This window comes from Gavia stellata, chromosome 3, assembly GCF_030936135.1.
Source record: "Gavia stellata isolate bGavSte3 chromosome 3, bGavSte3.hap2, whole genome shotgun sequence".
In the NCBI taxonomy this organism is placed as follows: Eukaryota; Metazoa; Chordata; class Aves; order Gaviiformes; family Gaviidae; genus Gavia; species Gavia stellata.
Window position 1 is genome coordinate 47664187 of NC_082596.1, and position 13423 is coordinate 47677609.

At 36.8% G+C, this 13423-nt stretch overlaps 1 protein-coding gene across 6 annotated transcripts in view; it reads left to right on the top strand.

Moving 5' to 3' along the window:
- The window catches only part of NOL4 (nucleolar protein 4), a 197510-nt gene that overhangs the window by 142501 nt on the left and 41586 nt on the right, over positions 1-13423 (top strand). For 3 of the 6 annotated variants that reach the window (XM_059815317.1, XM_059815315.1, XM_059815318.1), the window contains 2 exons: positions 6113-6292; positions 7023-7214. In XM_059815317.1, coding sequence (XP_059671300.1) covers positions 6113-6292; positions 7023-7214 — 372 coding nt within the window. The remainder of the gene's footprint in view (positions 1-6112; positions 6293-7022; positions 7215-13423) is intronic. The other 3 variants (XM_059815319.1, XM_059815320.1, XM_059815321.1) reach the window with 1 other exon arrangement.

A 13423-nucleotide genomic window follows, 5' to 3' on the forward strand; every position in this document is an offset into this window, starting at 1 on the left:
AAGGATAATAACAGTAAAGTCTGGAAGAGAGAAAGGCATAGGATTTAAGAGGGATTGTGAAAAAAATGTCTTATTAATTAAAAATAATAGCGAGCTGGACTACTCTGTAAAAACCGAAAGAGGATTTCTTAGGATAATAGCTGAACCTTAGTTTTCCAGTTATGCCTCCTGCTTTACTGTTTGAATTGAGGAGAAAAAGATAGGAACTTTTGAATTCATAGTTTCATCTCTTTTAATACCAAAAGGACACGTATGTGCCAAATGTATTTTCTGTTTTCTAATGTGTTATTTATATTACATATGTTCAATGCAAAAAAAAACCCACTACCTCCTGTAGGCAAGTCCTGTGCAGTATGGAAAACTCACAGTTTGCACAGGAAAGAAAGTGGAACTCTAAGAATCCAATATTCACTTAAAATATAGTTTTAAGGGGAAGATATAGGACATAAATTTTCCCTTAACCTTACAGGCTTAACCTTTTATTTTTGTTTATATGTAAAATAAAATGCATACTTCTTACTCACAGTCAGTTCACTGAAAACCAGTGTGTTACACTTTTTTCAAAAACCTTGTCATATGTAGAATCAGTTAAAAATGTAAATGTGAAGTAAAAAATTAAAATCAAGTTCTAATTTAATTGACAATTCTGGAAAAAAAGTCTTCAAAGCAATTAAACTTGGTGTCATCAGAATATTCTAATCCCTTTCTGTATCATAGGAATGGTTTCTATAAAAATATTCCCCACAATAGCACATGGGAAAATATGCAGAAAAGCGCACCTAATTTGCAAGAGTAATTGCTGAAATTGTAGACTTTTGTGTTTTCAGTGGAACAGGGGGAAAGACTGAGATGTAGAAAGAGAAGGAAGAAAGGGTTGGAGGTACAACTGAGGGATGAGCAGAACTCTGTCAGCTGTAGATTATGGGTTTATTTACTCATTAAAAAATTTTATTTAGTAACTCTTACAGATATGGAGGAAGACTTCTAGAAGAGAATCATATATAGCCAGTAGAGTGTTTTCATCTCTGCCTACCTCACAGCTCCTCTCCTTTCCATGCAGTATGGAAACCTGTGCTACTGTCTTGCCAACTCTTCAAATCTCCAGCTGACAGGAGTGCTGTGGTTTATGAGTGTCTAATGTAACAACTGAAAGAATTACACACTATGCAATTAAATGTAAAACTATCCAGCTAAATGTAAATGTAAAATGTGATGTAAATGTGAAAAATGAAGCTCCATTTTAAAAAAATGCTAGGCTTCCTTCAGAGGCTTTTTTTCCGTGAAAAGGTGGGGTCTTCGGTTCCCTTTTGGCATTTTTAAAAAAATCACAAAGCCGTGATTTTTCCCATTTTTGGTCATTACAAATAACTAGCCTCAGTAATTAACTTTCTGGCACTGAATAACTTTTGGTCCAGTAATCAACAGCCTTCTTTGTATGCTCACCAAGATAGCCAAGAGTCTCTTGCTGTCAGTTGCTGGGAGAGGCCTTCTGCAATGAGTTCATATGGCATCATCCTCCAAACCATGTCTGATGGCCATACACCAGTGTCTAAGCCTACCAGACATTGGGGCACTATGGTAGACTTTATATTTATTAATGTTCTGGATTACTTCTACTTTATTTCTCACAAAATAACAGCATGACTTCTGTTGGCAACTGTGGGGTTTCTGCATTACTGTCTTTTGCATGTATGGGGTATTCTTTTATCTTGCAAATAAAATTATAAGCTTTTTCTGCTGTAAGCGTATTAGAAATCAGTGAAGCAATAAATGAATGTATTTCTTATAGGAAGGCCTCAAATGGAATACACTTTGGAGTTTTGGGAGTTGCTCTTTGAGAATATTTCAGACCAAATAAAGAACATCCAGAGCAGACCAGTAAGAATGATAATGAATCTGGAAAACACGAGTTTCATAGCATGAATGAATTTATTGGGAAGAGAAAATTGAGGGGAGGGGGCATGATAACAGTCTTCAAATGTCTGAAAGATTCCTGTAAAGAGGGAAGAGAATGCTCTCTTCTCAGGGACACTTGTCCTCCATAGTGATATGAGGTAGATGATAGATGAAAAAGAAATAGGCTTAGTACCATTTATGGAAGTCAGAGGTGGGTGTTAAGAATATTTTAATAATTCCGAAGACAGGGAAACACTGATGCAGATTGTCTGGGGGATGCATGGCATCTCTGTCACTGGAAGTCTTAAGATAACAACCAGGCAAACAGTGGTCAGGAACAACCTTCTGACCTTGTTATGTGGCAGCAAGATGAACTAGATGACACTGTGATGTCCTCCCAGGTCTTTTATTATATGATTTGATACTCACCTTACTTCAGGTGACTTTTGTTGCTGACTTGTAATGTATTGGAAAGATGTTGATATTTCATGTCACAAGCTCCTGAAAGCAGGTTGTTAGGCAAGAACATTTACTTTCATTTTTATAAAGCAGAAGTGTCTAATACTTATTATTGCAAGGAACAGATTAAAATAATGAACTCAGAACCTTCAGAAAAGGGCAAGGACAAAGTGGCTAGAATATATCTATCAACATCTCAGTATTTTTAAGACAACTATATAATTATCTAAATATTTAGGGGAGGCAATACTCTTGGCCTTAGCCTTGGCCTCATTTGTTCTCCTTGAGTAATGTCTCATTTTACATTGCTGTCACTTTCTTTTCCAATGCATGCTTGTTTAGCACAAAGGTTTCAATTGTGAAACATCTTGTGTCTACTAGTGCTTCCACTCCATGGTTGCTTTAATACTGCATTGCTGTCAAGAGAGACGTGTATGCTCCCTCTACCTCTCCCATGCTCACACTCCCCTGTCAGCCCAAAGGTTTGTGCTTTCAGGTGGTGAACTGCAGCCAAGAACTGATCCAGGTCTTAAACAGACTGACAAAAGAAAAAAAACCCAAACCCAGAACATTTCAACCAGGATCACTTATCCAGTCTAGTTCACTGCAGGACCATAAAAATGTATGTGTCAAGGGGTGTACAGGAATCTGAATGATCAGTTTCCTGTCTGGCAAAGGTGAGAGCAGCCTTTTGAAAGGACAGTGCAAGACCTAAAACTGGGGAACGTGTACTAGGGAAAAGTTGTCCTCTGCTATATGACTCTGTGTTTGTTTAGCACTGCAGCTGCTTAATAGAGTACAAAAAGAAAATGCTTATCAGCTTTTGTACAACTGCAGAGTCAACACAAGTGAGAGAAACAGTCTGTTCCTTCTCTGACTCAATATTCATCTGTGTAGAAATACAAAAAGGTAGAAATTTTATTCTTAACTGAGCTTTTGTAACCTCTTCCATCAGTTTGCCTATGCAACAACTAGGAAAAAACCCACCTTTTTTTCCTGGTACTATACACAGTCTTCAAATCCACAATGAATAAATATGGATTCCTGCCATGCAACTTTCTCAGAGTATGTTATTCTCCACGGTTCATTTAAGATGCTAAAGTTGTTCTTGAAATAAATATTTTGGAGAAGACATTGGACAAGGCTCTGTATGCAATGCTTTCTTTAAAAAAAAATTACTATTGCATTTTTGAGAGACATAGCTAATCCATTTTGGCCTGAATTTCTTTCCTTCACAAAAGCAAATCTCAATCCTGGTGCATAATTTATGATCTTGGCATCCAGCCCAAACATATGTACATACTGAAATCAGTTTTGCATCTGTTTAACTTTATGCACATGAGTAGTCTAATTGGATTTAGTCTGATGAAATGACTCATGCGAAATCAAGTGTTTGCAGAACAAGGGTTTCAGACAGTAGGGTTCTTCAGGGTAGTAGCTTCTACAGCTTTATATGGTGCCTAGCACATGAAATGGCTTTTTGACTAACTAGAAGCCCTCTGCATGCTGTATAGCTGTAGTACAAGGTGAAACAAAGAAGTACAAAAGAACAAGTCTTGCAGTCTAACTCAGATCTTCTACTGCATAGCACTTGGACACAATTACAATAATTGTAACAATTAATTAATTGTAACTTTCTTTTTTAAAAATTTTCTTCTGTGAATGTCTTCAGGATCAAGGAAGGTCACTCTTATTCCTTCATAACAGGCTACCAGGCTGCAGCTGTTTGCCTTCTAGTAGCCATTGGCCAGGTTAAATACTGTTGCTTATATATGCTAGACACTCTTGATAAGTTATAGCCATCATCTCCTATCAGGATGGAACCATATTCTTCTGGAGCCTGGTAATTCAATGGATTTGACACCTCCTGCAAGGAACAGTTATCTGAATGAGCAGCAATGTAAATAGCCATAATCTTCCCAGAACAAAATATCAGTGTGTCAAGAAAAGGAACAGGTTTTTTTGCTGCTCTCCCAAGTCTTATCTTCCCATGCCATCTCATGTCTGCCATCCTGAACCCTGGCTAATTTCTTGCCTCATAACTGTGCAGTCTTGGGCTTGTAGGAAAGCAAAGTGGTGATGCTGAGCTTGCTACTTCTTGAAGGTATTTGTATCCAGAGGCTGTCTCTTCTGTTTTCTTCTGATGTTTTCTCATTCTCCCTACGTCTGCTATAAGGGTCTATGGAATGGAGAGTGGTCTAGAGAGTGAAGAAACTCAAGGAAGGGGATGAGAGAGGCTGCAAGACCTGATGTTAGGAGCATTAGGGATTAAAAAGTGGAAATTCAGGCGATTTGTACTGTAAGAATATAGTCTGGGGAGGACAGATAAAAAAGGAAGGCTTGGAGTATGAGTGCTGTTAAGGCAAGGCAAGGAAATGTATGGGAGTGACTCCAAAACTGATGGTGTACAGAGGACCAACATAAGATGGAAATGAAAACAGGGAAAGAAAAAAAGAAGTTGGAGTAAGACTATAAAGCAAGAAGCACACCTTAAAGATGAATGGTTTTGTTGGCCTTTCCCTTCTACCTCACTGCCCAGCCAAATTCTGTGATTGTGTGAAAACACCCTGAAATAAAGACAATATTAGGAAGCTCAGATCAAGGCGTGTGATTTTAAGTAATTGAAATGCATTTTTGATTGAGGCATTATGCTCCTGATTTTTGGTGACATTGAGGCAGGAGGCACCTAAAAAAAGCGTGTATGTGTAGTTCATCGTGTAGCACCTGATTCAGGACTCTCTGAAGTTAATAGACTATAGTATCTTTGAAGCAAGAGGGGGAAATATTGAAATATTACAGGATTAAAATATTATAGAAAAAAAATTGTGCTCTGAGTTACCTAAACATGAATCTGATGGCTCTGGTGAAGATACTCTCTGATACTTTTGTGTGACTGGGGGAAAGCTTTGATCTTAAAGTGTTAAGTTATGGAAGGCTTTTTATTACTGATCTCTTTTTGTGGTCTGCAGTTTGAAGTGTATGCAGAGGAAACAGGTAACTGAAGTCTTGATATTGCAAGAAAAAATGCACAGTATTGACTTTTGGTAGTTGAAGACTTTCTTGTCCTACAAGTGGATACACTTTAATGAGATGGTCATCTGTTTTATCCAGCAAGCCGAATTTCTGCTTAGGGGAAAGTTCTGAATGCTGATACGCAAAGGGAAAATGTTTTTACTATATGATTCTCAGAAAAGCGTTCAAAATGTTAACAAACATACATATCTCTAATTCATTCTGGGGTTTGGCAAGTGAAACTGGAACATAATCATCTCCATGTTTTGAATAATTTATTGCAGCTTTTGATAATGTTTCATATTGACTGGATGAATATCAACGTTTCCTACTTATATCCTCTTTCCCTTAAAATGTGTAGTTTTTAATCCTTTAGAATTTTGTGCAAATCAACTGCCCCTTATTTACATCTTGGCTAATACAAAGAAGTTGGTATTTGTAAGAAACTTCTGTACGTGGTACTTAAACAAGGCTGTATGGCAAAGATCTCATGTTAACTGTAATGATCATAGGTAATTCATTTGTTAGTTGATTTACTGAATTTGCAGCTGGTCACGTTTTTTAAAGTACTGAAATGAATATTACTGTGAATTGGTTGCGCTTACAAGGATTATGAGCACTTTATGTTGAACAAAGAATAAAAATAAATCATGGAATTCTTTAAATATTTATAATGCATTTTTGATGAGTAGACCTTATTTCCACGGTGAATTTTTACAAACATATTCTTTTTGCCTATTTTCAGTCCCCTGCGCATAGCTATTCAAGCTATGACTCTGGCAAGAATGAGAGTGTAGGCAGAGGTGCTGAAGATCTGTCTCTGAATCGAGGAGATGAGGACGAGGATGACCATGACGAGCAGGAAGATCCTGAGAAGGTTAATGAATCAGATGGGGTAGAAGCTGAGCGGCTGAAAGCTTTTAACGTAAGTCCTCTTGCACTCATTGTCTTACTTCTACCATTCCTTTTACATTGTTATTTATGGGTAAGTCTGACAATATTAAAGGCACGTTAATTTAATTTGCAGGATTTATTTCTATTATTATTTTAATGCACATTAAACTCTTGCCAACAGATGACAGATTTATTGTGTTTTATTTAGAATTTTAAGGCAGAGTGCCATCTTTACCAGTGAGGAAAACACTGTTCTGTATGTGTGCGTGTGTGCCTGTGTGTGGATGTGGATGTGTGTATGTGCATGTTCACCCATTGAATGGAAAGGGCTGTAGTTAGCTTATCAGAAGACCATTCCAGTGGTCAGCTGTTCTCTGTTGCTTTCCCAATGTATGTAATTATGCATGAAAACACAAGCAATTGTTCAAACAAAGAAAAAGTGAGAGTCAGTTCAATAAAATGATTAGCAATCACAGCTTATTGTTAATAATGAAACTTAAGTAGTGCCTATTTTGACAATCTGTTCTGGTTTGTCTCACAAGTTCTGTATCCTATAGACTATTCTTTTCTTGTCTTTTTTTTAATCAGCCCCCCCAAAATAACCCTTTAAAGAACTGTTTGCTTAATATTTCTGGCTTCCCATTACAAAGCTCTTCAGTGGATAGAAAAAATGCCTTCCTAACAGTAATCAAGACAGGAAGCTAGAAAGAGAAGAGAGCCGCCCTCCAAACCCATCTCCTCTGTCTCCCTCTTGCCAACAGATGTTTGTCAGGCTGTTTGTAGATGAAAACTTGGACCGAATGGTCCCAATCTCTAAGCAGCCCAAAGAAAAGATCCAGGCTATCATTGACTCATGCAGGCGACAATTCCCTGAGTATCAAGAGCGTGCCAGAAAACGCATACGTACTTACCTCAAGTCCTGCAGGCGGATGAAAAGAAGTGGTTTTGAGATGGTGAGTTTTGATTTAAAACCCAGCCCTAGTTTCCATCAAAACCCCATATGTAAATCCATGGCACTATTTTGTTTTCATCTTAGTGTCTTTTTTTTTGTTTGTTTATTTTTTTGGTAATACCAGGTCAGAGGTTTCTTTTTTCCTCCTTCATTCTTCTTGAATTTTTTCCCTTTGTTCACTGGTTTAAAAATGCTTTGAGACACTAGAGTTCACAAGATAAACTAGTATGGATATATAGGAAAAGAAGAAGAAAGCAAAGCATAAGGAGGGAAACCGAATGATGGCGTATATATAGCGACTTATTTCCTACTTTGGGTTACAGTTAGGGATATTTGCCTGGAAAAGTCTTGCAGTAAGATGGATTTTTCTTTAAAATGCCTCTGCTAACTGGATTTCTGTGAGCTCTGAAAAATTAGATCCTGCAAGAAAATGCCTAGTGTAGTAACATCACACTGGCAATGGTTTTGGCTTTGGGTTTTTTTCTTGTACATTTTAGCTTATTACTTATCAGTAAAAGTTGCTCCTTTGAAATCTTTCAGTTGATATATAGGTGTGCAAAACACATTAAATGGTTCTAAAACACAGACATCAAGCTTACAGTTTGAGCATCCCAAGGGTTTAGTAATTGTAGTTGAACCAAACCCCATGAAAATGATGATGGTATACAACTGTCAGTGTTTTCAGATATTAATATTTTAATATTGCTCAGTAGCACAAGAATGGGTAAATAATAAGTTTTCTCGCCAGTTGGCAGCCTCATTATCTCTAAAAAACTTTTGTATTTCCAAAATCCAGGAAAGTTGGAAGAAACTAGGTAGCTACACACCTTATATTTGATGTGGTTTAGCTATCTCCCTGGCCTTTAGACAGCAATAAAATCACCTCATCATTATAAATAGATATCATTTAGTGATTAAACATATCATTATTTTTTTTTAACGAATCATCTGCAAACCCATTGATTACATTAAAAAATTACTGGAGATGATTGAATTTTACTGTTTCTCTCTTTCTCTCTGTCTTTTTCTTTCCTGCAGTCTTTGCAGAATACTTATGATTTCAATATGTTGTTTAACATGTTAGCTGACAGTTTTAAGAACAAAATATCAGGTTTATTTGTAAGGGAGACCACTATTGGATAACAGAAAAAGCAAAGACAGAAACTAAATTTTTATATGTGTTTGTGATTCTAATCAACTGTGTGGTTTTATTATTTGAAACATTGGGATACACTGTTTCTGAACAATGGAAACACAGATGAAGAGCGACAGGTAGAATAAAGGATATCTGTACAGATAGAAGTGCCATAGATTGACTGGTGGTGTACATATCGGATTGTATAGCCTTCCAAAATAAAAGAAGGAAAAACAGAAAGTAAATATTTTCTACGATACACTAAGTAGCATCAAATTGCATCTACTCACTCTGGATGAAAATAGTTCAGCAACATCAAATTCAGCTTTCACGATGCCAAATATTTTTATTTTGCTGTACTTTCAATTGAAAATACTTACAAAATTAGCTGATGCTAGCAAGTCTCTTCACTATTCCAATTTATGGCCTCATTACTGTCATTATTCACACTGATGAACAGTTATGAAAACTGGCTCAATTTTTGTCATCTGAAAGACTTGCGCAACTGTTTTGCAATGTGAGTGAGGGGCTTACAGTATGACCCATAAGAGCTAGGTTAGCTTGACTTCAGTGCACATATGCAAATGTTACTTTCATATGAATACAGGTTGCAGGATCAAATTTATTCCTGGGAGGGCAAAAAGGAGCAGAGATTACCAAGAACATGTTCCAAATATGCAATCTTTATAGTTCAGAAATATTCCCTATTTTTTATAATGTTCCACGGCAGTTTATTATGGGCTTTATTTCTTTTTAAACAAACAAATTACCCTCTAAAATATTGACTTGGCTGCCTATGAATGGAAGTGACAAGGCACTGGAGCTCATGCCAAAGATTTCAGCCCTCTTAAGCCTGAAGGGAAATCTGTCCTGCTTCCCCGTTCACAGGTAGGAACACGAGCCAAAGACTATCCAAAGTCTTTGGAGGAGCTCTCATTAACTTCCTAAGAGAATAAGTGGTTATGTTTATGTCTTGAATAATTCTGAAGTGTAATATGTATCCATTTGTTGGTTTTAATTATTTTCTGATTTCTAAATTACTGTATCAGCATCTCCTGATTATAAGCAGTTTTTAAAAATGCTACCATGGACAGAGGCACTTGACTGTATGATTATTTTAAATGTACTTACCATTTTGACAGTGGAAAAGAATCACTTTGTCTGGATAATAACATTTGTTCAAAACAATAATGAAAGGACATGTTGGTGTTGATTTCAATATGGTGCTACCCTCAAATATAGCAAAACAGGATAATGATCTCCTCAGGAGCAATAGTGCTACCATTGTTATATTAAATAGGATGTCAGATAATAATCTCCACAGGAGATGTCTTTTGCTATAGACATATTAAACACAAGTTTTTCATTTTGTTCAGGTTCAGAATGCTACATTTTGAGCATCTAGCTGCAAGAGAAAAAGAGAATAATCTCATATATGGCGTATGACAGTTCAGATTGTGTGTGGAACAGTGCAGCTATCTACAGTGTCTTATTGTAAAATGAAGAGAAAATGTAAGCACTAAGTTAATTTAGTGCATGGTAAAGATGAAAAAGCATGCCTGAAGCCTGCTTCTGTCAGTTATTTGCTCTCTGTAATCCAAACGACAGTTCTTGCTGCATAACAGGCCAGTTCTAGCTCTGAGGCAATGGGAAAGGCTCAGTCTCATGAGTGTTCATACTGTTAATTAATGTGTTTCTTCATATTAATATTTTTAAGAGATTGCTTATAGTTATTCTGCTTCTACTTATGACAGATAGCTGTCTGTGGACTCCAAGGCAGCTTGCATAGCTTCTTGTTACAAATATTCCTTTGAGGAGTTCCCTTTCGACATTGGAAATGCTTTCCCCATTTGACTGTTCAGCTTGTAATTGTGCCATTTTCATTCTGGCACAAGCATATCCCTCAGAAAGGCACTGTGAAAGTTTTTCTCATTAATTGTAAGATGGTTTTTCTCCTTCTCTTGTCTCTTGCTTATGGACTGTTGAGAATGTTCTCATACTAAATTCTATGATCTTGCTCAGAATCTTCCATTGGGAGGGAAGTTTGTCAAGTCCTGAAATCACTGGCTTTTGGATGGGATCTTTAGGTTGTGCTTCCACCTGTGCTATGCTGTAATACTTTGTGAACTTCTTAAAGTTCTTGATGTTCTTAAATAAATTCTTTCTTCTTCTCTTCATTAGCCCATAAGCAAAAGAAAAAAATATTACTGCCTCTTTCTCAAGGACTGATATTAATGAGAATTGCTTTATATACATTAAGTGTTTTGTGACCTATATATGCTATACAAGAGGAATTTTCTACCTGAAATGGTCAAATGACCTGTTTACCTAATGCTTTTAAAATCCATTCTTTAGACTTGTCCCAGCCTCTGTATCTATAGAAAACTCCAGTTAAAAACAGATAGTAGACAGCTGCTGAGGATATGTGGTATGTATTTATTTAGTTACAGTCCAGAAAAATTTTAGATGCTAGAAATAATCAAATAAGGTTGAATTGACTTAATAATAACATTTTCTTACTACTATCTGCTTCCTCTCATCTTCATGATCTCCTGTCATCAGTCTCACTGCATTCAGTTTGAAACTGCATCTTACAGTATCTTTTTCACAGTTATGCCATTTTTTCTATGTGCATCCCAATGCAAGAGCAAGGTCTTAAACTCTCATTCACAAAGAGATTCTTCCTTTTGTTTAAGGCAAAGGAAACCCTCCTTCCTAGGCACTACTGTAATACAAAGCAATAGCGTCAAAGAGCAAAGTATTCTTATGTATTGGAGAGAAAAGGCTAGTCATAAATGCTTTTCATTGTCCTAATGACATGGATGTGTCAGAGAAGAAGAGTCACACTATGCCTGAAGACAGTTCCTCAGTTCCATCCCAGCGTTGTTCATCCCAGCTCCTTCTGTCCTATCGCCAGCCTCAATAACAAAAAACTAAGCTCTATATCTTTCACTGCTGCTCTCATTTGGTTGTGCCAATTGGCTGTAAGAGGTGTTTTAACAATTTGCAACCGTGCATATGTTGATCGAGGTGTTTTAAATGTGTCTAGTGGCTTGGAGTGCTTCTATATTGTGATTGAGTAACTTCGGTGAGGACTGGTTTTCAGAAGGGTGTATGTTTTCTGAAATTTGCCTCATTAAGATTTCTTGGGATAGATATCTAGCCTCTGTTTTTAAGTTTTAGCTTTAGAGAGAGGAAACTTTCATTATTTACTGAATTTAGTGCTGAATAGTCCAGCTGCCCTTGCAGTCACATGGCTTTTCAGTCCTCCAGGCCTTTTATGGCTGGAAAGGTCATAAGCATTTTCAGGAAGATGAGGGTCTGTTGGTCCAGTGATGCATGTCTAATCTTGATTAATAAGCTGGGAAGCATTAAGAAAATTATCACAAGAACAGTTACATGAAGATCTACAAATAATAATAGAGTTGTTGCTTTGTACTATACCTCAAACTCTGTTGACTGGTCACTTTCCTTTCTAAGCATCTCACCCTTATTAGTGGTTAGTTTATTTAAGTCTGATGGGCAACCTGGTTGAAAAAGGGCAAAGCTACTTTCTGACAAACTTTGACTTTTTGCATTAGGTCTCACATATCCTTAAAAAAAAAATTCTAGAAACAGTTTCCCTAAGGCTTTTAAATATTTTTTTCCTCACAGAACAGTTAAGTGAATACTGATGTGATTTTTCAGAACTGCCTTTTAAATCTGTCTCAGATACCTTTTGCTTTTCAAAATCTTTTGCAAATATAAGCAATTTTGAAAAGTGAGTGGCAGAAGTTGTTACACTTTTTCTGGTAACCTTGGAAAATGTGAAGAAGTTAGCTTTGAAAAAAGCATGATATTTGGAAAAAGAATGAAAACTAAAAAATGAAAAATACCTAGCAACCTGATAGTAATTAGTCTTTTACACTCTGTGAGAGAGGAAAAGATAGGAATGCAATTTTGACATTTGTTTCACTTTTTTACTGAATTTAGAAGAAAAACAATACCCTCCAATATGGCAATACAGAAAATAGATATAAAGAGATACAGAAGAAAACCCCTTTTTTATGAAAAAAAAAAAAAAAATCTGGAGTAAAAGAATGTTCACCCTGATTACTTGTAAGCTTGAAATCAGAAAAAAGTAGTAAATATGTCAGTTTCTCTTATGCTGTGATTCTGACTTAGATTGAGACCTCTGCTGCAATGTTACTTGATTAGCTGGTTTGTGCCAGTAGCTTAAGGGTAGGGAGCCAGTTCAGTATACTTGTTTAGGGAAACAGGAAATAATGTTAAATCAGACTCAGTTTTTCCTAGTCCTCTGGAGTTTTGCTAGTAAACTGTTTGCTGTCGGAGTGTCCAATCCAATCCTCACCTAACTCAGAAGGAATTAGTTCAGCATGATGATTCCTGGGGTTCTCTGTCACCCTGAAATACCAGATAAATTTGGGATAGAGGTAATCTCACCTAAGTTTGCTGGAGAAATTAGGTGACTTGGGCTCCCTCAGCAATCAGTGAAGCGCTTAGTGAGCCAATCCATAGAGATTCATCCCCATTTGTCTCATGAGTCAACCTCTGGAGATACTTGTCTGAATGAAACAAAAAAGAAACCTAGATGACTAGTTTAGAAAAATACTTGAGTTTTAGGTGGATAAAGTCATATGGGTCTTCTTTCTGTTTTTCACATAAGTAATCTAAAATTTCCACTAACCCTACTGAAACTGCTCTCAGACTTAGCCCTGTATGTAAGAACAGCAGTGGCAGCAGCAGCAGCTGGTTGATTGGAATGTGTCATTTGCTTAACATTTAGACAGGAATATGGATATGTTAGGATATATATGGATGTACCTAGGCACTGTCATAATCAAGGAGCAACAAGCAATGTTTGAAGATGTTTCTGCTCCAAGATTATGGAGCAGATCATATTGAGTGCCATCACGCAGCATGTACGGGACAACTAGGCGATCAGGCCCAGTCAGCATGGGTTTGTGAAAGGCAGGTCCTGCTTGACTAACCTGATCTCCTTCTATGACCAGGTGACCTCCTTAGTGGATGAGGGAAAGGCTGTGGATTTAGTCTACCTAGACTTCAGTAAAGCC